Source organism: Empidonax traillii, unplaced genomic scaffold, assembly GCF_003031625.1.
Source record: "Empidonax traillii isolate 1590-97213 ecotype Southwest subspecies unplaced genomic scaffold, ASM303162v1 scaffold784:size441917, whole genome shotgun sequence".
Taxonomy (NCBI): Eukaryota; Metazoa; Chordata; class Aves; order Passeriformes; family Tyrannidae; genus Empidonax; species Empidonax traillii.
Window position 1 is genome coordinate 263,258 of NW_020955977.1, and position 26,947 is coordinate 290,204.

General features: G+C 40.0%; 1 protein-coding gene across 2 annotated transcripts in view; it reads right to left on the reverse strand.

Annotated features, from left to right (window-relative positions):
* RARS2 (arginyl-tRNA synthetase 2, mitochondrial) overlaps positions 1-26,947 on the reverse strand; it is a 35,287-nt gene that overhangs the window by 1,141 nt on the left and 7,199 nt on the right. For both annotated transcript variants that reach the window (XM_027901419.1, XM_027901420.1), the window contains 16 exons: positions 25,326-25,409; positions 24,183-24,280; positions 23,413-23,468; positions 21,902-21,985; positions 18,238-18,314; positions 15,433-15,588; positions 13,750-13,856; positions 13,050-13,145; positions 10,657-10,717; positions 8,014-8,090; positions 6,617-6,741; positions 5,137-5,204; positions 4,918-5,027; positions 4,218-4,313; positions 1,256-1,330; positions 327-390 (listed from right to left, as the gene is read on the reverse strand). In XM_027901419.1, coding sequence (XP_027757220.1) covers positions 327-390; positions 1,256-1,330; positions 4,218-4,313; positions 4,918-5,027; positions 5,137-5,204; positions 6,617-6,741; positions 8,014-8,090; positions 10,657-10,717; positions 13,050-13,145; positions 13,750-13,856; positions 15,433-15,588; positions 18,238-18,314; positions 21,902-21,985; positions 23,413-23,468; positions 24,183-24,280; positions 25,326-25,409 — 1,434 coding nt within the window. The remainder of the gene's footprint in view (positions 1-326; positions 391-1,255; positions 1,331-4,217; positions 4,314-4,917; positions 5,028-5,136; positions 5,205-6,616; positions 6,742-8,013; positions 8,091-10,656; positions 10,718-13,049; positions 13,146-13,749; positions 13,857-15,432; positions 15,589-18,237; positions 18,315-21,901; positions 21,986-23,412; positions 23,469-24,182; positions 24,281-25,325; positions 25,410-26,947) is intronic.

Here is a 26,947-nt window from a genome sequence, read left to right on the forward strand (position 1 = left end):
CAAGTTTAATGCTCAAATGTTTACTCTTAGAACATTCAAAAGGAAAGGTGACGAGAAGGGGTTTGACTGGATTTGGAGCAGTTGTCCTTAGGAAGCACTCTGTTTTGGGAGGATTAAGCAGAGCAGCCCTTTCCAGAAGGCACAGCTGTGAAGAGCAATCCGTGCCTTCCCAAACCAGTGCCGCCCACGGGAGAGCCTCCCTGTCGCCTCCTCCGCCTGCGGGTGTGTTTTCACCCAAGTGGTTACACAGCTGGGTTGGCAAAGCCAGGATCTTTCCTTTGGGACACCCTACACAGACTCCAGACACCTAAGATGCTGTACCATACCTGTGCTACTTCAGGGGTGCTGCCTCTCACAGGAAGGGTTTTGTGTGCCACGGCTGCAAGATGGCTGGAATGGAAAACACGGAGACAACGGTGAGAACAACTAAGTCGCTCTGGGCTACAGAAAGCAGCAGAACTGGAAGGGCCACCCACAACTGCAGCATGCCAGGGGCTGATTTACAACAGCCTCTCACCTGGCTCAAGGAAGGCATGATTTTCTGTAGCCTGCATGGTGTCAGGGCGTGCCATTAACAACTTAATGCTCCTAAAATAACCCCAAAACAATCTCTCTGCTACCTGCCCCTCAAAAAAAACAAAACCATCCTCAAAACTGCTATGGGAAATCCTTAGGATTCTACCCTGGCATTCCCAAGGTGTGTGATTCCTTATACAATTTTTCTTAATTTGTTAAAGCCTTCCCCATACACAGCTTCCTCCACCAAGCCTAGTCTTGGCGTTTCACAGTGCTGTCAAATCAGACAGGTCCCTGTGAGAGTCACATACACAGTATGACGTACAGTAATAAGCTCTGTTCATTGGCTGAGATAGTGGCTAAAAATGGCTTGGATAAAGCTTCCTAGCTGAAATTTTGATATTTGAGAGGATGTTATCAGCTTAAATCTCCTTAAGATTTCATTAGTCCAGCATGATTTTGGTTCTGACACTGGGTTACAGCCAAGTGACTCTTTTTTTTTTAAAAGCAGTTAGTTTCTGAGAAGGCTTCTGGCTCCAGCCTTGATCTCTACTATTTATTATATTATTTGCTATCCTACCTTACTTTATACATTTCCTGCTTCACAGAAACCGTCCCACACATTTGCATCTTCCCACTATTTTTGCTCTTCAAAGCAGTGCAGATGCGAGGGCTGCAGAGCCAGCTCAGGAAGACCTGTCCTTACTGGAGACGCCGCCAGTATCAGCTATCACCTTACCTAAGTGTGAGGAGGTAGCTGACAATGTGCTTGGGTTGCAGATCCTGAGAAGATCTATACAGGACCTCATCGTACCTGTGAAGGAAGAAAAGGATTGTTTGGTGCTGGAGTGGGAGAGGGTGTGCTCAGGTATAAGAGTCACCAGACTTGCTTAAGTCAGAGCAAGCAAACAACCACAGCTGTAGAATTAGCAAAACTGGTCTTCTGAGCCAGACCTAAGCCATGTCATTAGCACACAACTCATTATTCCTTCCTTGTTCCCTTATTATTGAAAGAGATTGCTTCTGCTCCTCATCATGCAAACACTGTAGATGGCAGAGCTCAGAGGCAGGCTAGCCAAGAGAACACAAGAGCTATATTTGCTCCTGGAACATTATGTCTGGTTTTACATCTCAACACTAATTGTAAGTTCCTAGGAGCAAAACACGTGTTAAATAACCAAGAGAGTCAAAATAGTCTCTTAGAGGCCCTTGCCTTTAGTAAATGCAGCTTAGACTTTTAAGTAGCTAAAGGGAATCTTGTAACCTTAAAGGAAGACAAAACCAATGTGATTTTACATAATCCTGGAATACAGATTCCCACAGAATCACAGGTTGGAAGGGACCACAGCGGGTCATTTGGTCCAACCTCCCTGCTCAAGCACAATCATCCTACATAACTTACACAATACAGTTGACGTTGTAAGACAGAATTAAACCGGGCAATACAGGCAAAGTCATGAAATCTATGTTTTTATTTCATGTGCTCTGCTTTCCTTTTTCACAGCCTGCATGAAGGTACCAACACCTCTGGGGCTGAAGAGATTTCAAAGTGGGGAGTGGACTTCCTAATATTTGCTCAGCTCTCAGGCCCATCCAGGCCAGCACCTCCAAGCTGAACTGCCCTGGGATCTTACTCCTTTAAAGACAAGCTGCAGAACTGGGAAGCACGCTCCAGTAAACAAGGGCTCAGCAGTCATGTAGGAGCTGTAGCACCAGGGAGGGAGCGCTCCCCATCCCATGGGTGGGTGAGCCACAAAAACACCTCTCACACGTGCACTCAGCAGCTGAATGAACTCAGCCAGCATGCCCCAGGTGGTCACTGCCCTCACACACTGCACTACTCATGTGAGAGAGACAGAACCAGGGGAACTTCCCCATGGTCTCAGGGCCAGCACAGACACCAGCAGCTGTTGGCCCCTCAGAGGCAGCAATGCAGGTACAAAGAAATTACTGCTTAACAAGCACCATCACACAGCCACTGATCAAAGGTTCACGAAGCATCAAAGTTGGTAAATAAAGGGGCCTGATTTGATACCACCTTTTTTTGCATCGGGAAGCTGCCAATTCAGTGTTGGCCTACAATAACTTGCTAAGATTATTTTATCAGTTAAGTAAGTCTCCTTTTGCAGGGTTATGCAGAGAATCATAGAATGGCTTGGCTTGGAAGAGACCTTAAAGATCCTCTAGTTCCAACCCCTCTGCCAGGTCTTGGTTCTGGCTAGGTTAGTCAGAGCCTGGTCTAGTGGAAGGTTCCATCTTCTACCTGCTACCTCCAGTCTACTATTCATTAGACTGCAAAGTTAATGGTACTCAGAATTGGGCAGCTATTTTCAGGGAAATGTTTGGTATATTTTCAAACAGCAGAAGTAGAGCCTTCTGACAGGCTTCTGACAACTCAGAAGGGTTTATTTTGGAAACTTTTCAAGAAGCTTTGAGTCATGGCAACTCACAAGGAGGACTGAACAGTAATTGAGACTGCGGAATATTTTAACATGAGTTTGTTAGCCCTTGAGTGCCTGGTATAACTGATAACCTAAATACTGCTTTCTGCTGGAAGTAAAGGCCCCTGGAGATGCTTCACAGAGATTCCACATGGTACTGGGCCAGACTCAAACTTTCACAATAAGCAGACCTGAAGTTCATTAAAATCAAGAGCCCTGCAGAGGATCAACAACTTCTGTCTGAAGATGGACACAAGTCTGCAATGCAGTGATCCCTCCACATAACCCTGTCAGTTTTCACACATAAGACAGGCAGCTATAACACTAATCTGATAAACCCCAAGAAACAACCCTCAGGTGTTCCATGAAACACAATGGCACTGGATAAATAAGACACTACTGCTCTTATTTAGAGTGCTGGCTGGTCCTGTTGCTCAAGAGAACATGCAGCATATGATGAACTTCAGGCAGACCTCTTGAGGCAATTAGAGTTAATGACAGGACTCTACAGGCTACAGGCTGAAAGGAGCCACCTGGGACACTGGCATGACTCTTGAGAGTCCAGATTTTAAACACATGCCCTGAAGAAGGTCTGAGTATGGTCAAAAGAGTCAACTCTGCACACTGTGCAGTGCAGTATAGAAGACCTCTCACTAGGAATTCTGAAAGCTTCTGTTACTTCTGACTCCATCACACGCTGTGCAACATGGACAGCTCCCTTGTCTCTGTATTTTAACTGCCCATCTATAAAATAATGAAAACAGAAACAGCTCAACTTTCAGACTGAATTAATGAAGAACATTACTGCTATTAATAGGTATTAGCTGTGCACATTCAGTAGCTCCAAAGGATGCTGAGCTACTGGATATGCACGTGCGTACTCCATTCCACCTCACCCAGGAGCCCTTCCTCCCTCTTTTCCCACAGGACAAAAACAGAATACAAGGGACCAACCAAATCTGCAGTTAATGTTTATATAGAGCCTAGCATACTTTTGTGAAGACAAGAAAGAACTAAGAGGATCATCTACACAGAGTATGTTCCAAATATTGCTTTTTCTGTTCTATGGCTTCTAAAGCCACAACAATTTCCAGGTGAGGGCTACTCGCTTGGAAATCAGTGGGGCACAACAGACAAGTCATTGCCTGAAATAGCCATTTTTTCTTATGACCATGCGGTCTGTGCCTTCTCAACAGGTTGGTGGCATATCCAGAAGTTTATTTTAAGGGAATGGCTATTTGGAAAGAAAACTAGACCAACCTGAGAAGATGCTGAAGAACAGAGATGGCGTCTGGCTCTTGCAAGCACGCCACGTTAACATCAGTTAGCTGTGCGTTCCCATGCGTCCGTTCCAAACTATGGTGTAAGAATGGAAAACAAATGTTGGGATGAAAACCTCCTGTTAGCAAAGCTGAACAAGAAAAGCAGTAATTTGTGTTTTTTAAGAAAAAGGGTGGGCTCCTTCTTCTCCAGATGAATGGAACACTGAGATAGACTAGCTGACTTCAACTCAAGACAAAAAAATATAAAAGTTGTGCCAGACATTCAGTATCAGCAGGATTAGAGATCTGCATGGACAGCAGGTCCAGAAGTTGATGCTAAAAGGACTAGAGAGGTAGTCAATACCCCACTGATGGTACCTTGGCACCACCAATACCTAGATGATGAAGGAGTACAAGGGGAACAGACTACAGATAGGCAGTTCCTAGAACTGGGAAAATACATGGACAGGCAGCTCAGTTCTGTGGAAATGAGGTAGAAAATTCATTTTAATTGGCTTGCTCTTCTGGGAAGTTTCAATTATTCCTATCATAAACTCACACCTCTGCTGAAAAAGTGAACACATGTCATATTTAAGGAAGGAGTTAACACTACTATTTATCAAAGCAGTAAGTTAATAAGGTTGAAATTCATGTAAAACTGTACTTTTGTTTGTATTTGTACTTGCACAAACACTCACCTATGGAGTCTGGCATGGGTGTACTGCAAGAACACACCTGTATCTCCACGACTTTGAAGAGCTCGATCCCAGCTAAACTGATAATCAGATGAGAGAAGGCCCCGGAAGTCCTGGAACAATAAATCAATCAAATAAATTGTCACCTGGATAAGGCTCCTCATCTCAATTTTTAACTTTTCACAGAAGATGCAAACAGGTCGTGAGGCAGCTCAGACTCACCTGAATTATCAGTGCTGCGAGACCAACCTTCTCTGCTGTCTCCATAGGGTCCTGTATCTCTTTGGTTGCTGAAGAGAAGCAGAGAAAGAAACGACAGTTAAGTCTGCAGTAGCATAATGACTCCCTTGCTCAGACTTGGAGATGCCAATAAAACAGCAGATCTTCCAAAACCCTAAACCAGCAATATGGAAATTGTCAGGATGCAGCAACAGGCCCAGAATATAAATCTTTCTTAAAAGCTGAAATACAGCTGGGCTTTTTCCCACTTCCCCTAGTATGTGTAACACAGATATTGAGGTCAGAAGGGTTCATTACAACAGGATAGAGAGACTACTCTGAACTCTTCTTCCCAGATCTGACAGCCAGTCTCTAAGATCAGGAAGAGAATGACAGGGCAATTCAGATTTTGTTGGAAAAGTGATAAACTACTAGTAATACAGGTGCATAAACAACCAAAAAAAAAAGTTGCTCCAATGGTTAATGGAGCATTTGGATATACATTCCAGGAGTAGATACCTAAATTGACTATACTCAGAGAATCTGAACTGAGAGAATTGGTTGGAAGGAATCTTTAAAGATCACTCCTGTCTAACTCTGGACTGTGAGGTAGCCAATTCCCCACCAATGGTGCCCTGGCACCACCAATACCTAGATGATAAGGGAGTGAAAGGGGAACAGACTACAGGCTTGCACACTCTCCACTCATTCCAGCATAAAAATGTTTCCTTTGCACTCAGCTATGACACCAATACTTAAACTGAAGTCTAAGCTCCAACCCTCTCCGCAGTAAAACTAGTTTGAATCCAGGGCCACCCTTCTATCATTCTGCCTGACCCCCTTCTCCTGGTTCACTTTACAAGCAAAATTACCTGGATTAAAAAAGCTGAGGAGGCAGAGCAAGGAAGACACACACTATTCAACTCGACTAGATGGTTGATTCAATCCAGTACCTCACTCCAGAGAGCACAAGAGGGGGCAGCATTTCACTAGGAACTGCTTAAATCTTTACTGCATTAAGAGGAAACAGTCTAGAGCCACAGCCCGAGGGAGGTGAAGGCAAAGTGGAAGGCAAGCTACAGTTATTCTTGCCAGAGAAAATTGTCACAGTCAAAAATCTTTTGGACGAAATCTGACTGTTCCCTGAACTCCAGCCCCAACCCCACTATGGACTAGTTTGTCCCCCCAGAAAAAAAAAAGCAACTGTTGTCTCCAAAGACAGGTACTTCGTTCCCACTGTGAAAGTAGGATGAAATAATTTCACTGAATGTTAGAATTTGCAAATCTGTAATTTAGGGAAGTTCACAGAGTTGCAAACAATTATTTTAGCACTGTTCATATTACGAGAGGTAAGAATTGCACATATCAGGGCCTATTATGGTGATTAGTCTGATTCAGGCAAAAGTGAAGGGTGGAAAAAAATGACACATTTTTGATCAACACAGAACATCAAAAGAAACTAATAAGACCTGAAATAGCTAACTTTTTGCAGAAGTCATGTTTTGTAACATCCTTGAGCGAACTTCATTTAAAACGTCTTCCAGGAAAATTACTTCTCCTCTCCGAGTCTTCATCCCTTGAACTAGACCAAAAGACACATGCTGGCACCTGCATTGAAAAGCAGCAGGACCTAAAATTACATTTCAATCAAGAGAAATGTCTGCAGTGTTTGTTCAGAGCTGGATTCTCTACCAGGAAACAGCAATAACAGCTGAATAAATAACGCTCCAACGTAGAAAGCTTGGTGATATAATCATTAACCCTCATTTCAGCAACCAAAGCTCCACATTTATTATATAACGGGAAAATTATGACCAGAATTATGATAACCTGGTCATTTGCATGTTCTCTGGAACCTCTCTTGCTATTACCTTTAGTACAGAGGCCTCAATGCAATAATTTGCAATAAATTGAAGAGAGGCAGGATGCAGACAGATCAAATTACTGTGCCAACACAGATCTGTTAATATAATTAGAAAAGGAGTCATAATAATTCTATTGTGGGCACATTAAACTAAAAGTATAATTAATCATTGCTAATAATAAAATACTCGTTGCTTCTGCTTATAATAATCCCAAGCATTATTTTGAATCCAGAATCTAAGACAACTTTAGGCACTGTGAAAGGAGGCAGTCTAGTTTTCCAGAAGGCTAAAACCCTATATTTAACCACAAAAGACATGCAGTCTGGCAGAGGAATATGATTTAGTTTGCAGATCCATTACTGACCTTTGCCCAGATTGCTAACAAGATTGGTAACTACAGTGAATAACAGCAGGGATACACTTCCTTGCAATAGATACTTCAAGCCTGAAGCATGATTCAAACTCAGATTCAGATGACTGCTAAAATATAATACTTCAAGAAGTAATAATTTGTGATCACACAATATCCCAGAAAGCTATGCCACAAAGTCTCTTAAAGATTGTTTCCCTTTTTCACATTAAGCAGTTATGAAAAATGTGTTAAATGAGAGACAGGGCTGTTTTTCACATCCTGAACACACAGCAAGGACTCCATTCACAAATTAATCAGAGCAGCAGCAATGGGCATATAGAATGAAAAGGTTGGTGCTGAGGACCTAAGGCCCACCTGTTTTGTCACTTTTTTCCTCCTTATTGAATTATTATTAATTGGGTCCTACAGGCCAAATGTCTGCTTGCACCCTGGAGTTCATTAGTTGCACACCAGCATCACATCTTGCAGCTTAGCTTCATCCAAAATGCCTACGTGATGTGTGCTGTAACAATGGTGGTAGGTGGACACAATCTCCCCAAAAGAACAGTCCACTGAAATTCAAATGTACAAATTATCCATTCTTAAAAAAAACCAATCAACCAAGTAAGGTATAGAATATAATTAGGATTCATAAATACATACCTTTCTGCCCAGTCATAACCCATGAGCTTCAGTATTTGGAATAAATGTTGAAAATGATGACTTTGACTTTTATCTGTCTAAGGAATAGAATTGATGTATATCAGAAAACATTCAAAGTCTGATAGGGATTAGCTTTTCACACACAAACACACACCACATTTAGGTAGGAAAGTTCACATTCCTACCTAATTGTTTTGACTACACCACTCAGGCTCCTTTTTATCCCTCCTTAAAAAACACTGCGGAGATAACCAAATAATCACTACTTCCTCATTTGTTTTGTGTTCCAAGACAACGAGCAAGCAGTGAGTGAAGTGCTTATCTGCGTTCCTTCTCAATTCTACCTCTGTATCAAGCACCTGCCTCCACTTTCAGAGTTCCTCATAAGCTGCTCCATTCCTATCACCTCTCCATGTTGACTCACAAGCAAGGCCGATAAACGGATAGCAGTGCCCAGCATTTCAAACCAGGCCCTCCAAGCTCTTTTCCATTCATCATACATATGAGGTTTATCCTCTGTACCTGTAACAAAGCTAGATCTCTCTCACTAAGTGATTAGCTTTAAGGAAGAAGTTTGCAGTCTGGCAGCATGGATTATACTCCATTCTTCATAAATAAAAGCAGTTTCATCTCCTGTTTTGAGTGCAACGTTCAGTGGTATCTTAGCAACTCTTTAATAATATGTCACTCATTTTAAAATGTTTTGAATATTTTTCTCATATCACTGCCTTTTTATGAAAAAAGTAGGATTTAAAAAAAATCTGAATTGGTGAGTGCACTGATTTACAGCATTACAACTAGTAAACCAACTTAACATTCTCTTTAACAAGTTGATCTGATAAAGATAAGATGATCTTATTAAAATAAGAGTCAATAGTCTTTAAATAGTTTTCTTGTAACAAGATTAGGATTCTTATATACTTTTGTATTTAATAATTGAAGAATAAAATCATCAGTGTTCTCATTTAAACCCATTAAATCCTCCTGCATCCGGTAACACTGAGTTAAGTCTTAACTCACTACACAGTACTGGCACAAAACAACAGGAAAGCTCAGCAAGGCTGGCAGGTCCCTCATCAGGTTGTCTGTCCCATAAAGTCCCCTAAAGTCTCCTATGTTATCACCCTCTCATGTTATAACCCACTTTCCCAGTCCTCAAAAAGCCAGAAGTGATAAAAATCCCCTCGAGTCGGACACTCAATCGACACATCAACCACATCACAGTCTGGTTTTGCTGCACATCTGTTGGGACTCAGAGAAGGACAAAGAGGGTCAGCCAAGGAAGTAAACAGTTACTGGAGTTCAGCTCTGAGCAGCCAGTCAGCTCAAGACTTGCTTCCACACTCACTTATGGACGTTCAGGCAACATCCTAATTTGTGCAAAGCAGACACCCAACTACTCTTTCTTTCTAATTGTACCTTCTTCCTTGGTCCCCACTACCTCATGGTATGACAAATACAAATAATTACCTATCCACATGAACTAGACAGGAAACATCCCTAACTCCTAAAAAGCATTGCATTTTCACAGCCACACTGCTCTTCGATGTCAGTGAACTCAGTTATGTTCCAGCCAGCAGAAGCAGAAAAACTCCCACCAAAACCAAAGAATTTCCCCAAAAAATAACCAAGAAGTCCCTGTTCTATGATGAAATGTAGGAATGGCAGGCTATGCAAAACTTCCTGAAGATTGAAATAAATGGAGGAATGTCATTTAACTAGAAATTGCACTTTCAACTACCTGTGTATCTAATGTTATGCTTACTGATCTCTCCTTGTCCCCTGAATCTTGTCACATTATACTGACTTCTGAAAAAGCTGTACCAGAGAAAGTATGTGGGCATTACTAAACACATCACAGCAACATGCAGATTTCTGACTTCATATAAAAGAAAACGGTTTACAAAATTATTTTTTTCTAAAGTTGGGAAAAAGAAGATTTAAAAGCATCATGTGATATCTCCTTGGTAATACTAGAGCAAAAAAGAGTTTCAGACAAGTGAGTAGGTAATCCAAGTATTCATTATTGATACTACTGGAACTACTAAAAATCAAAATAATCAAACCAAGATATATAAAAATATTCCCTGACAATAACTGCTTCACCCAGATTGACTGAAGAGAAAATACAATGTCAAACAAAATAAAAGTTCCTTTGAAACTAATTGCAATGCATTTTTATAATAGACAATAACTCCACAGCTGATTTTCATAGAATCACAGAAAGGCTTGGGTTGGTAGGGACCTTAAAAATTGCCTAATTCTCACCCTCCTCCACTAGACCACATTGCTCAGAGACCCATCCAACCTGGTACTGAACACTTCCAAGGATGAGGCATCCTCAGCACCTCTGGGCAAGCTGTTCCAGTGCTTCGTCACTGTCACAGTAAAGAATTTTATCTAATATCTAATCTAAACCTACTCTCTTTTAGTTTAAAGTTATTTTTCAACCATTCTGTGGGTCATGAACTGAAACAGAACGAAGAAACACTGCCACACTGAGGCACAGCTGCTGGGCAGTAAGGGCATCTATTTTACTGCCAGAAATACCATGTGTCTAAGTCAGATTGTGAGCAAGAGGCCCCCCTGGATTACTAGAAAGAGTCAGGCTCAAAAGTGTTCACTGAATCTAGAATTACTTACCACATAAATCATAGTATCACAGCTGTGCTTGTTCATTCGGTCTATAGCAGCCGCAAGATCTCTGAAAGAGATAATAAACTATCTGGAATTTCACTCCAACATACGTCATTATTTGCCTCTCAGAAAAATAATCTACTTTTTATGAAACGGGGGAGAGGACTTCCTGGTTAGAAGGATCCATGTATGCCTTACATAAAAAAAAGAGATGCATACTTAGCTGATGACACGTTTGAAATGTTTTTGGTTTGTTTTTTTTTTAACCACTAACTATGAAAATTACTGAGGAAACAGTTCTTATGTGCAGAGTAAGTCTGCTCTCTGTCTGCCTACTGGGACATGAGAGAAACAACCCTCTCCCGGAAAACTAACCCAGTGCTTGGCATTAGGTTACACGGCACAAAGCTCATCTTCACATACACACACAGCAGTTCAGAGGAACAACTTGCTCGAGCCCCTCCCAGGGCTGTCACAGCAGAGCCACAGGCCACAGGTTCCAGTCTGAAACCCTTCTCAGAGGCCACCACAGCAGCTCTCCAGACCACCTGACTGAGGGAGGGTACTGCCTAAGTACATGGGACACGTGGGATGAAGGGGAAAAGCATTTTGCAATTGCCCAAGACTTAGCATGGGATGCTCAGGGGAGGAACTAAGGATGGGAAAAGAAAGGGAGAAGATGATAACAGGGACAGGTGGCCTGTAAGCCAATTGCTGGTTAGTATGTTTGCTCAGTTGTGCCCTGAACTTCATCAGCACAATCTCTCCTGTTTTCTCATGAAACTCCATTTCAAACTCTCCCTTAAGAGGGTGAGGGGGCTTTCTCTTTTCTGTATGCATGTGAATTTGGAGGTCTAAGTATCATTATCTGGAGTTGGGGCCTACAGCTCATATGGGCTGTGCATCTGTGGTGCCAGCAACTGAAGGGAACTGGGCATAAGCGAAATTAAGTGATAGCAACTGGAGTCTGACCACGGGTCACAGGGGCCAAGCTGTCTCTGCTGCCAACAACCGGAGTGAGGGCGCACACATCGACATGTGACTGAGCAAATATCAAGCTGAATAGCCAACAAGTTGGTGAAGGAACCTGGGAAGGATCCAGGTAAGTGTGTGCCTTCAAAGAGGAGGCACCCAGAGGAGTCTGTACTGTTGGCATCAGGGGGTCCAGGCCAGCACCTGGAGAGACCATGGGGGCCAGGGGGCTGACTGAGAGACTTGTTTGAGTACCTGTGTCTCCACACAGGAGGCAACGGGGCAGAGCAAGGATCCAGAGCCAACAGTTACCTGTCTAAGCTCAGTTACTGGAGGGGTTCAGTGTGTTTGTGCCAGTAACCAGAGTGGGGCTATGGGCCTGAGGGACATGCATGCCCAGGTGCCAACAGCTGGGGAGACTTGGGGATCCAGGGACAGCTAATGGGCAGAATATCAGCTCCTGGAGGAATACATATAGTAAATACCTACAATACATATGTATATCACTTGGGTTACTAAATAATATATATCACATACTTAAGCATGCATATCTATACACACACATACATATCTATTTCTTCACAGTAACAGACCTTTAAACTAATCAGCCAGAGGGGAACAAAACACCAAACCTGCTGCCTGAGGGCTGAGTTGTTTTGGCTGGGACGTGTGTGTGTGTGTGTGTCTGTGCCTAGTCCAAACAGGTGCTCAGCCTTACTGCTGCTTGACCTCTGGGCACAGAGCTGGGGCATCCTTGTCTCTATTTGGCTACAGGATTGAGCAGCTCCTTAATGTGCAGGATTGACTGCAACATCTCTCTAATACCCTCGCCCTGGAAAACTGTACACAGTTTACCCTGAGGGCTAAACCTCTGATTTGTTTGCATTACTGGCACAAAGGAACTGTTAAGGCTTCCGTATTAAAATACCCAAGAGGAATTTTAGGATACTGATGATGTGGCAGGAAAACAGCAATAAAATTGATGTTACAGTGCTGGTGGTCCATTGGGTAAATGAAGACATGGCTGAGAAGTAATTTTTTTCTGCATCACACTGTCAATAAACATTTTAAGCAAAGGTCTTTGTAAAACCTTCCCTATTTGGCAACTATTTACTAGATCAAGAGATTCCAGTTTTGCTTTCAAAGTTAGTAGCTGGAGAAAGTATTATGATTTATGCAAAGAAGGGATTTACTAATTAAACAGACTGCTTAATGGGAGGAAGAGTATTTAAAAGCCATTGTTTTCCAGATCCATTTTTATCCTGACATAGTTAGATTGATATTTGCAGTTACAATTACTCAGTAGTAAGGGAGTTCCATCTGAGAAACAAAAAACTTCAAAATCTGTACTATCAGTTACAAAAGCATTCATGTACAAGAGTTTAGTGGCAAAATAGATGGCAGTGAACAGAGATAAGCTTACTTGCCTTGTTATATAAAGAGATGTCCCATCACTACGCATGACAGTGGAAACGCATGAGAGGTCTCTCTTTTCCGAAAGATCCACAATTCCTGTCCCTTTTCTGTAAGTTGAGATAAAATACTGATGTAACTGCAAGCTAATATACAGGTAAGTTCAGATAAGACTGAGGTCAGAATCAAAACAGCCTGTTGCCTCAAACCCCCTCACTGTAGACTTCTTCATTCTTTCTCTTTGAATGACTGTCTCCTTTGAGCATTTTTGAAGACTGTTTCTGTAAGTTTGTTGTCACCACTGCTGATGCCAGGGAGCCTGCCCATGTTCTGGAGCATTCCATGATTACAGCTTCCATCCCAGTTCAGCCAGGCACCTGCTTCATCAAAGCAAGGATCTCATCTAACTCTGCTCATTGAATGGCACATGCAGCTACCAAACTAATTAACAGCCTAAAAGGCTGTTGATAAGTTGAACATCGTCACTGTACTTAATCTGTCACGGCCAAGCTTCTGTACTAGCCACAGAAAGGCAAACTTAATTTTTAACTGTGAGGGCACAAATCCTCTCAGTCTTCTACTAGGACAGCTACCAAGACTATTTAAAGCAAACTCTTCGCCTTAGATTATGTACAAACCTCACTCATCATATCTTTGAAAGGCAACTGAGATGTTAAGTAAATTACACAAATAGATTGAGTAATGAGTTCATACGTTGTTTTTTGAAGAAGTCCTTTATCTTCCAACATCTTTAGAACTTCCTGGGCCTTCTCTCGGTAATGTGACTCTCCAGAATATTCATCAAAGTGCACTCCTAGACGCTGAAAAATTCCAAGAATATCAAAGAAGGGTAACATTGTTAAGGTTGAGGGTAATCATTTCCTCAAATTAAGTCAGATGATAGGTCTGTGTCACATGTCAGATAGAGTGCAAAGATTACTTCACTGTTAAGAGGAAAGGATGTTTGGATTTTGATTTAATTGATTTCTGCATTAGAATTAATCTCCCTAAATTGAATACAGTCTGGGTATAATGTTCATGAGAAATTAGGCATAAAATGGTTAAAGCAACTAGTGCAAAAATCCTGAGGCAGGTCTTTAAGTTGCTGTGCTGGAGGTGAAAACCATGGACTGCAGAAATGGTACCTGGACATGAAACCAAATCTATTTGCAAAGGAAACTGAAAGAAATTTAAAAAGGCAGAAGCTGCTCACAAACATTGCTGAGCATACAGAAGTCATCATTACTATGAAGTCTGAGGGCACACCCAGGAAAGACAGGATGACCTTAACTGTCAAAAGTGGTCAGTCCCTGAGCTTAATACTTATTAGTTTGAATGAAACTGGGCAATCCATCTGTACCAGTCATCCTGTGATCAATGATGAGTGACCATCAGGATTCAGCTGCACACACAGCCCAATACTTATTTACCCTTACAGGTGAGCTTTCCACCAGAATTATCAAGTGTCTCACTCAGGAGATCTTAACTTAGAATACTTGGCTTGACTCCACAGATATGTTTCAGGGAAGAAATTAAAGCACAGCCAGGTTATCCGCACTGTTGAGGAAAGGGCAGGCAACTTCTCTTTTTAACTTTATAATCAAGAATGAAACAAAATGTGATCAATTTCTAAAAATAAAGCAAGAGGAATGAGATAGAAAAGTCACTCCTGTTCCCCAAATTTCTATGATTAATTTTCTGACAGTGGCACAAATATGTCCCACAAAACAGTGGACACTGGCTCCCTTCATGAGATCACCTTCTGCAACAGGTGGCTGTACATTAGCTCATCTCAGCCTGTAGGGAACTCATGCACTGATTACCATTGCAAACTCCTGCTGCTGTAATTTCTAACACCTGACTTAATATGCAACATATACAGCTCTGCATTATAACATCAGATCAGAAATGTGAAATCTCCTAATAAAATTAATTACATGGAAACTGTTAAATTCAGCAGGCTGTTGCCGGCTTCAAAGATAAAGCAAAACTGAACAATATTTATCCAACACTGATTTGCCTTGCTGCTTAGCACCACACTCCTAGCTTCAGGACTTCTGAGAATGGAGAATTAGACTAAAGGCCAATTACCTGGACACCATTAAATAAAAAGCATCTAGGATGTCAGCTTGGATGTAGATCAACTACTGTGCTTTTTCCAAACAGAATGGGGCATAACCTGGCTTACCGAAAAAAAGCTTCCCCACAACACACTTAAGGTTATGGGAAAGGCAATGAATTGACAACATTAGAGCAATCTCTGTCCCTAAGTGAGTTCACTGCTCGCCAGTCTCCTGGATGAAAAGGCACTGCGCACTGTCAATTATACTGATGAAGCAGTAGAGAAAAAGAGACCATTTAACCAAGAACACAGAGAAAGCAGTGGATGATTTGTACCTTATAAATCCGGATGTATTCCTCAATACTGAAGTCTCTAAATTGCTTCCAAAGTGACAATGTCTGCTCATCATGTTCCTCCAGTTTTCTAAAGAAATCCTTTGCCAGCTTTTTTGTGTTTTCATCTTCTGCTGCTTTGTTAATCTGCACATACACCTAAAATATGACACTGACAATGTTGAAGTAGTATAATCCTCCCCTCTAATAAAAATATAGTTCTACAAGAACAATACAAATACATTTAAAGATGACATTTGTAACATCAATATTCCAAAGGCATTCTAAAGCAACACATTTCGCATTTAAAGGAAGAATGAATAGCCAGAAGTCCAATAGGATAATTTGCAGCTTATCTCGAAAGAAGACTAATGCCACAATTCCTTACTGCTGATGCTACGATCCTCTTCATAACCTTGAAACTGCTGCAGCAGCAAAATGTGGAAAAACTCATTTATGTGTGCAAGGGAAACCATCATGGACATTTAAACTTTTCTTTGGAGAACCACAAAGTCAATACTTAAAACAACTACACTGCCTAAAAATGAGATAGCAATTGAAACAGCAAAATCCTTGATAAACTCAGTATTTTACAAGCTCAAAAAGAAACCCCCAACCCATTTATGATGGAAAAAAAAATTAACACTGTTTAACTCGTAAATATTTGTAGGAGTTTTGATCCTCAAATCATTACAATCAGGATAAAAAATAAGTAATTGTAAAAACTCCATTCCTGTAATTTTCAGTGAGTTTGCCAACAATGCAAACCTTGCTCAAATGGGTTTCAACTTTTCCAGACCAAAACTCACTTTTCCCCTTAAACTCTAAAGATTTTTGGAGATTTTTAACTGCTGACAAGCTTCAAAGGTTATTGTTTGCTTCGTTCTACTATGAAAAATAAATTTAAAGTAGAGGGAAAATTCAACCTGTTCCAAGAACAACACTCGTCCTCTCCCATCAGTAGTTTCACACATTCTAATGCTTGCCTATCCCCAATCTTTTATGTTATAAGGCAAAAAAAAATACAAAAAGCATATTTGCATCTGCCTCTTGACCAAAATAGAAGGTGCAAATATTTTTGGAAAGGTACATTTGTCTATACATTTATTTATATGGAAATTGTGCTATGGAAATGTTCTTTTTAAACAAACTGGAGGAAAGATTAATTTCACACAACAGCAGAAAAACCCACCACTTTGAAACACATCTCAGGTTTTGATATAACTAGGGATACAGCTGAGCAAACACTTAGGAATTGGGAATAATTGAGAAATCAATTTGGTCTCAAACAACTACTGTTTTAGAATCTTTTCCATCTTGACTGAATACTGTTCTCTACATTTGAAGGTAATTTTTTCAAGGTCATAAAGCCTACACCCTGCTGCAATTTTAAAGCTTTAGTGCAAAACTCAAGTATTAAAAATTTAAATTCTAAGAATGGACTTAAATTATAAATAAAGTAATACACAGCAATGCACAACCACAAAAATATGACTGCTGCTTTTTTTTCTCCTTTAATCAGTCCTACAGCTCTAAAACACCTCCATGTTGAGGATCTATCAATTTAATTCAGCAGGGCTTAGGGATGAAGGAATAAAAGAACAAAATTTACCTATGTCAAAGAAGCTGGCAAGCTCAGAAGGAGCTATTCTGCCACATAAACAATCTGACTAACATGCATTCAGCTGTTGACTACCCAATTATTCAAACATAGTTTGCTCCTTTAACAAAAAACAGATTTATGCAAAACAATTACCCTGCTGTCTGAACACCACTGGCCATAGTTCCCATATGCAGCTCACAGGGTGAAGCACAGCTCAGCTTAGTAACAAGAGAACATCTGACAGTGCCACACAAGAACCCTGACAAAGCCTCAGCAACATGTGAGATCTTCCTTTTAGAGGATGAGGGCTTCAACATCAGCCGCTCAGAAAATTTCATCCACCTATCCACATCGTTACTGGATCTGTGCAGGTAAGTGCGTAAGTCCTTTATGTGTATTGTATCTATGTTACATCCAGCATGGCTGTCACCCAAAGATCACTTCCAAGTACCAAAAATTGACAAAGTCTTTTTTGGTTCACTGCACTGTATGAAAACAAGGAGGTGATAGAGGAACGGCTAAAGGGAAAGAAATGAGTACTAACTCAGATGGTATTAGGCATATTGGAATGGCCCAATCCAACATCCAAAACCATATTAATCCTGGAAAGACAAAGCTTGTTAAACTACTTCAATCTTCACTGCTAACTGGGAGAGTCCACTGAGTCAGGTTTGTCCCTGACACACAGAAATGCAATTGATAGCACTTGCACCGTCTGTGGGCTTGGTGGGTAACCGAGAGGGCAACCTCCTGGAATAGAACAGCCTTCCCTACTGCTGCAAGGCATTTCCTGAATGGTTGTCAGCAGAAACCACACCTTCTAATGCTCCTGGCTCTTTCACACTCATGGCAGATAGAGTATTCTGCAGAGCCAGAGCAGCTTTCTGGAAAGTGATGGTCACTCCTCCGTAGCTATAAACGTTAAAGCTCCATATTAGATACAAAATACTTCCAAGATCCTTTATCCCCAGCCAATAGAGCAATGAAAATCAACTTTGGCAACCAACAGCATCAGATGCAGTCTCTACTGCCACAGCCCAGGCTTGCACTGCTCCTTCAAGTAAGGTCATTTAAACCCCACATGAGTCTCCTCATGACCCTGCAGACTCATCAAAATCACTTCTTGTACACATTCGGTACAAAACTGACAGCTAAGTTAAATAGATTGCCCTCTGAAGTGTCTAGTTGGTCTTCTCTGAACTTACCTCAAACAGGTGTTGTAAAGGACTGGATTTTAGCTTTTCTTTGTTGCCAAAGGACTGGAAACCAATACCCAATAAGCCTTGAATAACAATTAAATACAGAGTTAGACAACAACCCAGAGTATGTTATGTTATTTTCATAAGTAAGTCTAGTTTTAGTACTGTAGCCAACAAAACAAATGCCCTACATTTTAAAACAATATAATAGTGTATGCTACAAAAACAAATGAAAAGCAAAACCTATTATTCCACTGCATAAGAAAAACACCCCAAAAATATAACAGCTAGAAACTAGTAAGAAATACTATGTTCATTTTTCAATCCCCCATAATTGGAATTTGTGTTTCTGGACTTGTAGACAAAATCATCTTTTACACAGCAATGGCCTGCAAATGAGAAGTCACACAGTGGAAACTATCCAGGAACAGATCATGCTCAAAACTCTTTGTTTTGCTTTCCCCCTTAAGAGTATTATCTTTTCAAGGACAATAGAAACAGGAACACAGTGTGGTATTCCACATATCACTCATGCAATATTTTCAAGGGAACATTTTGCTGCATGCTTGGAATACTTTTTTGCTGCATGCTTTTTTCACACGTCCAATTTGGCTTTAGCACTTTCCAAAAGCCATCAGAAAGGGCAAGAAATCCAAATCCCAATCTTTCTGTCTGAATAAAAACACCACACTCCTTCAGTAATGTTTCTTAGATTATCTGAGGCTAACTTCAAGGTCATCTTACTCCTCTGAGTTAACAAGGACCAGGACTGATGTAGGAACAGCTATGCAGTTATCCTTTCGAAAAACCCTCTGCAACTAAACAAATAGCACTGTCTCAAGAATTTCCCTCTAAGAAACACTGAGTATAGTAGAAGCTATGGCAGATTTAAGGAAGAAAAATAGGTTTGGGTTTAGGAAATAAAATTAGTCTAATCCTACTGAAAGGAAGTTTAGCTAAAGACAGCTTGTCTACAATCAGAGTTTGATTTCCTAATGATCTCTCTTACATATTAGTGTACCTAAATATTCCACTCTTCAATGATGACTTCACAATCCAATCCCCAGCACGACTGCCAGTCTTTATTTAACCCAAACACATCATTCCACACATTTTCTGTCTTTCCTGAACCATCCCCAGATCTTGGTACACTCACCAGTTATTGGCAAGATGTAGTATGTGTTGGGACCAGTTCTGACTTAGAGGTGCTGACTGGTTTGCTGGCAGGCTAAACACAAAAGTTAACTCTCTCCCACAGGGCATTACATTGTATTTCTATCCCTACTCAGCTGCCAACTGTCACAATTCCAAAGGAAATTAGTTTTCTTGGAGACATTTTTCTTTGTCATATCTGGCTGAAGTTGGCCAGTGGGTTCAAAATCTATTAGGAGCAGAGTGACAGGAAGACAGATTGACAGACAGTGTGGCTGCATAAACATTGTTACCTTAAGAAACCTGCCCCAAAACTGCCTAAAGGTTGAGCACTTCTCTGCCATGTTTCAGCAGAATATGTTTTTAATTATTAAACTTTAAGCCTCTGACAACAGCAGTTGTAAAAGAAATGCTGACAGATGGTTAATTACAGCATGGCTTCTGAGAAAGGACCACTATAACAATATTTCAATGCTGTAATTTTGCGAAGCATGACTATATTATTTGTTATAATACCTGTCACATATTTGAGTTGAGCCAGTCCAGATAAAGAGGGGATCATCTATTTTGAAAGAAATAGTTGGAACTACTAGGTCAGTTGTGTGCTGCTCAACAGGTAAATATGTGTAAATAACAGGCATTGTGATCTTTATACCTTCAGGAAACTTAGTATTAAAATACATAAAATTCCTGATATTCAGACTTCAGAGTGCTATTTAGTATCTCCAGAGAAAGACAGAATGAGGTCATCTGAGAAGCCTTTTAACCACATTGCATTTCATTGCTTAACTATCATTGCCACACTGATTATACAATAGTACAGTGATGTTTAAGGGTCAAAAATGAATGAAATATGCAATAATGAAACTGAATTTTTGGTAAATTCATTCCACATCCAATTCCTATAAACAAATTCTAAGTGAGGCAAAGCTCTACTATTAGCTACTGTTTCATCAGAAACAGGATCAAGAAAGACAAGCTGCAGAGGAAATAATTTAACAAAGGAAAGAATATTCTATTACTGCTCTCACAGTCATAAGAATGTTATGCTGCACTGTCTAAAAGCGAGGAATTTAATCTAGAAGGATAATGGGTAAACTGAATATTTTAGTTATCTACACTTAGGAATCTGAATACATAAATGGAGTGAAAGTAGAGTATTTATTAACTCAACTCTGGTCATAAAATTGATTCCTTGATGTCCCCATAACCAGTAGTACCACTGAAACTGGAGGGGGCAGAATAAGGGCTGGAATAAGCAAAAGTGACTGCTTAATGGACACCACACTTTGTCTTTCCTGTTCAAAAATAGTTTCCAAAGCCTATTACAAAAGTGGGGGGGTTTTATAGTTTTCACAGGTGTACCGGCTTTCAAGAATGAGGAAGTGAGCATGACAGCCTTTTTTAAAATGCCTAAAATATGTCAAAAGCAGCTTTTTTGGGGAAATTGGAAAAAACCAGAGGAAAATACAGATCAATTTAAAATGCAAGATTAACAACAGAAGTCAACAAAGTTGTGAATTCTATGGATGGGTCAGCTCCTGTAAAAGAGAGCTGGCTATAGATCCAGCAACTGGACCTAAATGATCCGTGGTCAGGGAATAAATATCAAGCTATGCTAGGCTGTACATGAGAGGATTTTTCGGTCCTCACTTATCTGATGGACATTTCAGAAGAGGGAGGGGTGTCTATGTGCGTGCATACATGATTGATGGTTTCCCACATATTCCCTTGCACATTCTCCACCTATAGACCTCTCTTGTGCTACATTTTAAGCCCAAGAAGCTGAATATTTTGGGGAAAGCGTAGGGATATCTCTAAAGATACAAACTCCCTGGGCCCCAAACTGCCAGAATTTGGTTGCTGTGGAAATTATTTATGCTCTACGAATAATGAACTAGTTTCCAAAAGGAACAAAAAAAACCCCACCACCACCAAAAAAAAAAAAAAAAAAAAAAAAAAAAAAAACCTTCACAAAAAGAGAACACACAAAGACATCCCAACTATAAAATACACATTGTTACAATTATTCTATTGTTGTGGTCTGGGCAAGTTAGCAAGCTTACTCTTCCACATCTGTTACACATGCACAGTCTGAGTAAGGAAGACAGGATCACAGCAGACGTGCAACAGTTACGGTAGCAGGTACGGCTTTTGTCTGGGGGCAGCAACAGAAGTCTGCTCAGCCATGAGAACTCCAAAGGTGTAACAAGCATACTCAGAAAATAACTCCCAAACTACATGCAAGTCATCTCGGAGAGGAGCTACTGAGGGACAGAGGGACTGTTGGGTAGATTTCCTCCTGTTACTTCTTGTACAGCAATACAGGTTCATACCACTGATAAATCAGTCTGGATTGTTTTGTTCATATTTTAAGGAAATTAACTATACATTACACACATGGAAACAGGATATCACTCTTTATGAGCACAGAGTGGCCAGCAAAAACTGAAGCTGGACACCTAGACCATGTGATACAGTAGAAAAGGGTACAGAATAAACAAGTATTAAAACATACCAAACTGCATTCCCCAGTCACCAAGGTAATTTATTCTTACTACTTCATGTCCCAGTGCAAGTTTGAGATTTGCTATAAAATTCCCTGGTAAGGAAAAAAAAAAAAAAAAAAGAGGTATTACTACTCAGTAGTAGGTAGTCTCTCATCCCTGCAAAGTTCCTGTTTTCTACACTTTTGTATGATCTGTATTCAAAAGGAAGAGGAAAAGCAATCAGATGGAGCACTCCATAGAATTTGCTAAAATACTTCACAACTAAAAGCAACAGTAGGAGTAATAGTAAAAATCAAGTTCCTTTCTGAGCAGGAAAAGAAATGTCGTGCATTTGAAAAGTACCATAAACTATCCCACACAACAGTGATAAAAACATACACAGGTGTATGTGCGTGCACATACTGCAAAGTATGCAGTCGTAAAAAACACCTTTTAAAGTCTTCTTGTATTCTCACAAATACGTGTGTATACAAACATGTATATATAATTCCATCACAGTCAGGCAACCTTATACCAGGAGGTTTGGCAAGCAAGATTCATAAACTCCTGTCAAAACCCCTTCATCTCTCTCCTGAGCTTAGCAACACCCATAGAATTACGAGGAAGAAATACCCACATCCCTTCTTCCATTTTCCTGTGTTTCAAGGGTGTCTTTTAATTACAAAACTGACGTAAAGGATGCAGAAAACTTTCTCTTCTTCTGTTGTTATAACACCATATTATAGCTTGCAATTACTTTCAATCACATTATCTGTAGTTAACTCATTCTCTTACTAGGGGACAAATTGATCTACACAATTGTTTTTGGAAGTGGGTTTTTTTTCCTGTAATAAAGGGTCCAGAAATGGAACACAAAGAGTAATCTCACTCAACTATCAGTCCATGAAGAGGCACAGTTATCAACTTTATGTAATTAATAATTATACACGATACTTTAAGTACTTTAAGACTAAAACATTATTAGATGCACAGATGCTGTAAGATCTTCTAATAACCTACTAGTTTTTATTATGAGAGAGGGAAATGAGGGAGAAATAATGTTTTCCATGTGCCACTAGAGTACTGCACAATAAACTTCTTAATTATACCATTAAAAATTACAGTAACTGTGCCAGTAATACTGGCATAAAGTAACTAACATATAAAAGCAAGCTTTTTCCAAGACAGACACCAAGACATAACTATCTGACTGCTCTGCAGTCCAGTCCAAATTGGGAATTTAAAATTCAAAGGACTCATCACACCTCAATGAAAACTGCCTTGGATGTCTTTATAGACCAATTTTAAACTACTTCATTTAATATTCACAGTCATAAAACTACATTAGATGTGACTTAAATCTGCCAGCAACACACCATTTTCTTCTCCTCACTGCATAATAAGCAAAAGGTTTTTAATTAGCAAGTTGAGCCTCACACGATCCCTCCACCAGAGGAGTGAAAGGTTAGCAGTGCTCCCCTGTCAAGTGAAACAGGAAGACAAAGAAGCCCTTTTAGAAGGCAGTTAAATGCAGACTTACCTACTATTGTGGAACGCAAATGTCCTATGTGAAACTTTTTGGCAATATTAGGGGAGCTGTAACAAATTTTCACAAATAATGTTTATTCAGTGTACAAGACTACCAGACCACCAAGTCATAATAACTGAACTCATGCATCTAGCAGAAGAGCTGAAATAAAACCACCATTTCTAACTTCCTCTTAAGATTCCCTGATTAGTTTCTGTTCTAGACAGCAGATTTTCCTATCTAATATCATTTAACAACCAGTGTTGCAGGGAAAAAAGAAACAACAAAACACCCCGCAAGCAACAAGCAGGTGACTGTAAACAAAACTGCACCGGATAGAAATTCTGAGGCCAGCAATTGACAAGATTTAGCAAGACAAATGCCTGGCTGCTTTAATAAGTCAGGGAGAAAGGTATTAAGGTGACGAAAGAAATGGGTTTGTGGCTGAAAATTCAGATCATGTTTCTTTATAACAAAATAAAAGAAGCTTACTTAAAAACTGAATGCTACTATGCACTAAATGAGACTATTCTTAGTGAAGGGCAGTGTGAGGCATGAACCCCTTAAGTACCGAAAATATATTCTGGGAAAAAGCCTCAATTCCCTAAATATAACTTCTATTCTACTTGGCAAATTAACATAACAGTATTAAATAAAGCTGAATACTGTAAAAGTATTGTTTAACATCACAGGCATCGTACATTACAGCAATGAATATCAACCAGCAAATATCAATCAGCAGACAAGACAATTCTCTCAAAGGACTCCTCATATGTGCTTACCTGAACTCAACCACTGCCTTTTCTCTAGGCACTGTAGAGAAAAGTTCACTTTTTACTCCATACTCTGAGCCATCTTGGAACACCTGCTGCAACACGGTCTAAAGCACAAGGAAGATGAAAAAAAAATACAAAAGAAAGTTTTAACAAGAGAAAGCATCATCAGGAAAACTGTTTACCAGCCACACAGGAGACTGATCCACATCCTTTATCCTTCATATTAGATGGGTGGTCTGCCAAGCAAACAAGGTCTCATATGCAAAAGAAAGTGCCATTAACTTCTGAAAACTGTAACTAAAAAAGTTAGAGAAAGTGTAGGCAGAGTTTTGGCGAAAATCAAGGCTGAATTTCGTAAAAGCTTTCTATTTTCTGCGTCTTTAGTGCCAAGGAAAGCCAACTGTTCAATCCTCATGTGTCCAAAAACTCCTTCTTCTTTTCCCCCACCTGCAAGTCTGTAATGCTGCTATGAATGGTCCTGTACAAAAATACGTCTGCTTTACATGGAGCCTACGTAAAATACCTTAAAATATTTCCTCAACACAGTCTGTGGGAAGAGGAATCCTATGCTGACTTAACCCAGACTTGAAGTCATTTATCACCAAGAACTATGGCTTCTTTAATCAGCCAACCCTAATATCCATTGGCTCAGTTATAAGCATTAGGTATATACCTTCAGTCAGGATGCTGAGGAATATTTCTTCCTTTCGCTTTTTTTTTCTTGACTTTTTTTTTTTTTTTTTTTGTAGTGAAGTGTGTAAGGATAGCTCTGCTATCAAATATTTTTATTTGAGGTAAAAAATAAAAAACCAGAGTCTTTACATGCAAGATCAAAGGTTTTGAGTTGTGAACTGTAGAAATTTAACTAAGTAACCAGGACTGCACTTTAGAGCAAAGAGAGAGAGAGGAAAAAAGAGGAGTTATGGTCATCAGTGAATGGTAGATACATTGTTTCCTCATAAGGATCAATTTTTGTGAGCCTCATTCCAAACTCTAGGCCTACATAAATCAGCAACAGAGATCCTCAAAGAGAACTTAGGAAAGACAGTTCTACATAGAAAACACCTTTCCAAGGCAACAGTAGGTATTCCATAGTTTTATACTGAAGAATTTGTTTTTACCTTAAAGCACCGGAAAGATACTACTCACCTTTGCTAATAATTCCCTGTTTATTGTAAAGTTCACTGTTCCTGGACCAGCGCTGATTTCGCTCACTACAGCATCACATTTTAGCTAAAAGAACAAAATAAACCAGAAACTCTACGTGAAAACAGGTAAACTGGAAAACTGTATTTCGATCCACTATAAATATTAATTTAGTCCACTGTAAACATTAAATATTATTTGCTAGTTTGAAGCACTCAGAAATGGGTCATTTCATCAATCCTGTTGGAAAAGGAACGGTTTTATTATTTCCCATCCTTGCTTAACAGGTCTGCATGCAACTCATCTAAAAAAGTCACACATATGTTCTATTTCAGCTCCTGTCTGAGCACAGTCTGTGTTTTCTTTTGACTGGGAGCAGTAGTTGAACTCTTTGTACAGACAAAAGCTGAGATACATCTGAAAACTTACACAGTACCTGACAGCACTTAACAAAAACAACACAAGAACTTCAGTGACAATGGGCTGCAGTGGCCAGTGACACAAAATATATCCTGAGATTGGCTCAGCTGGTTCGAGGATGGTGCTAATAGGAAGAGGGTCGTGGGTCCAATCCTTGTATGGGCCATTCATTTAAGAGCTGGACTGGAGGATTTGTGGGGCCCTTCCAACTCAGAATATGCTGTGGTTTTGTATAAAATAAAGATGTTAAAGGCCAATTTATTAAAAATTTCATTTACAATTATCCGTGTTTTGAAAATTCTGAACCCATAGGGGATATTTGGGCAACAAGCACCTAATGTCAACACATATTTGGGTCTCTTCACGGGCTGAGAGTTTTGGATCTCAACTTGTCAGGTTTGAGAGCTTCTTATTAAACTAGTTTTCATAGCCAAGAAACTGTCAAAAAAAAAAAAAATAGAAAAGAGGGACGGAAAGCATGTAAAGAAATTACACAAACCTTATTACTTGGTTAAAATCTTTGAGAGAGGCAAGCCATACATTTCTACTGAAGCTCATCAGCATGAAGAGGAAATTGTACAACCATGCTAGGTCTCCAGCTTAGACATTGACCTAACCAGGAGAAATGACAGCTAGCCTTGAAGTTCTTTAACCTTCACAAGCTCTGATAACAACAAATACCAGTGTTAATTCAGAAGATACATTAAAAAACCCCCCAAACATTTGCTGTATTTACACTGAATTTCTCATCTTACTGTTTTACAGAAGGTCGTTTCTACTTACGGGGCAGAGAAAAAAAAAGAAATATACACTGGACTTTCTCCATAACATTTGTTGTGATACATGTTTTCTACATAATCTGTCATTTGGCATGTCAGTAGTTTTCATCTCTTTAATATGAGAGCTGATCTGGCCTCTCCATAGCTTTAACAACCTCTCCTCCAAATGCCCTGCGGTTCTTTAGTAACCAGATGTCCCCATGCCCAAGGCTTGAACTAGAATGCCACTGTGCTGTACAGAGGCAAAGAAACCCCCAACACAATGTCCCCGGCACAAAGAACTAACAGTACAAAAGTGAAACAAGAAATCAGACAGCCAGATGAAATCAAAAGCCCATGGAAACAAGACCCCTTTGACACACAATTCTCAGCACCCCGAGCACATTATGTTTCATTTAGTATCACGGTGCCATATTATTTAGGCTA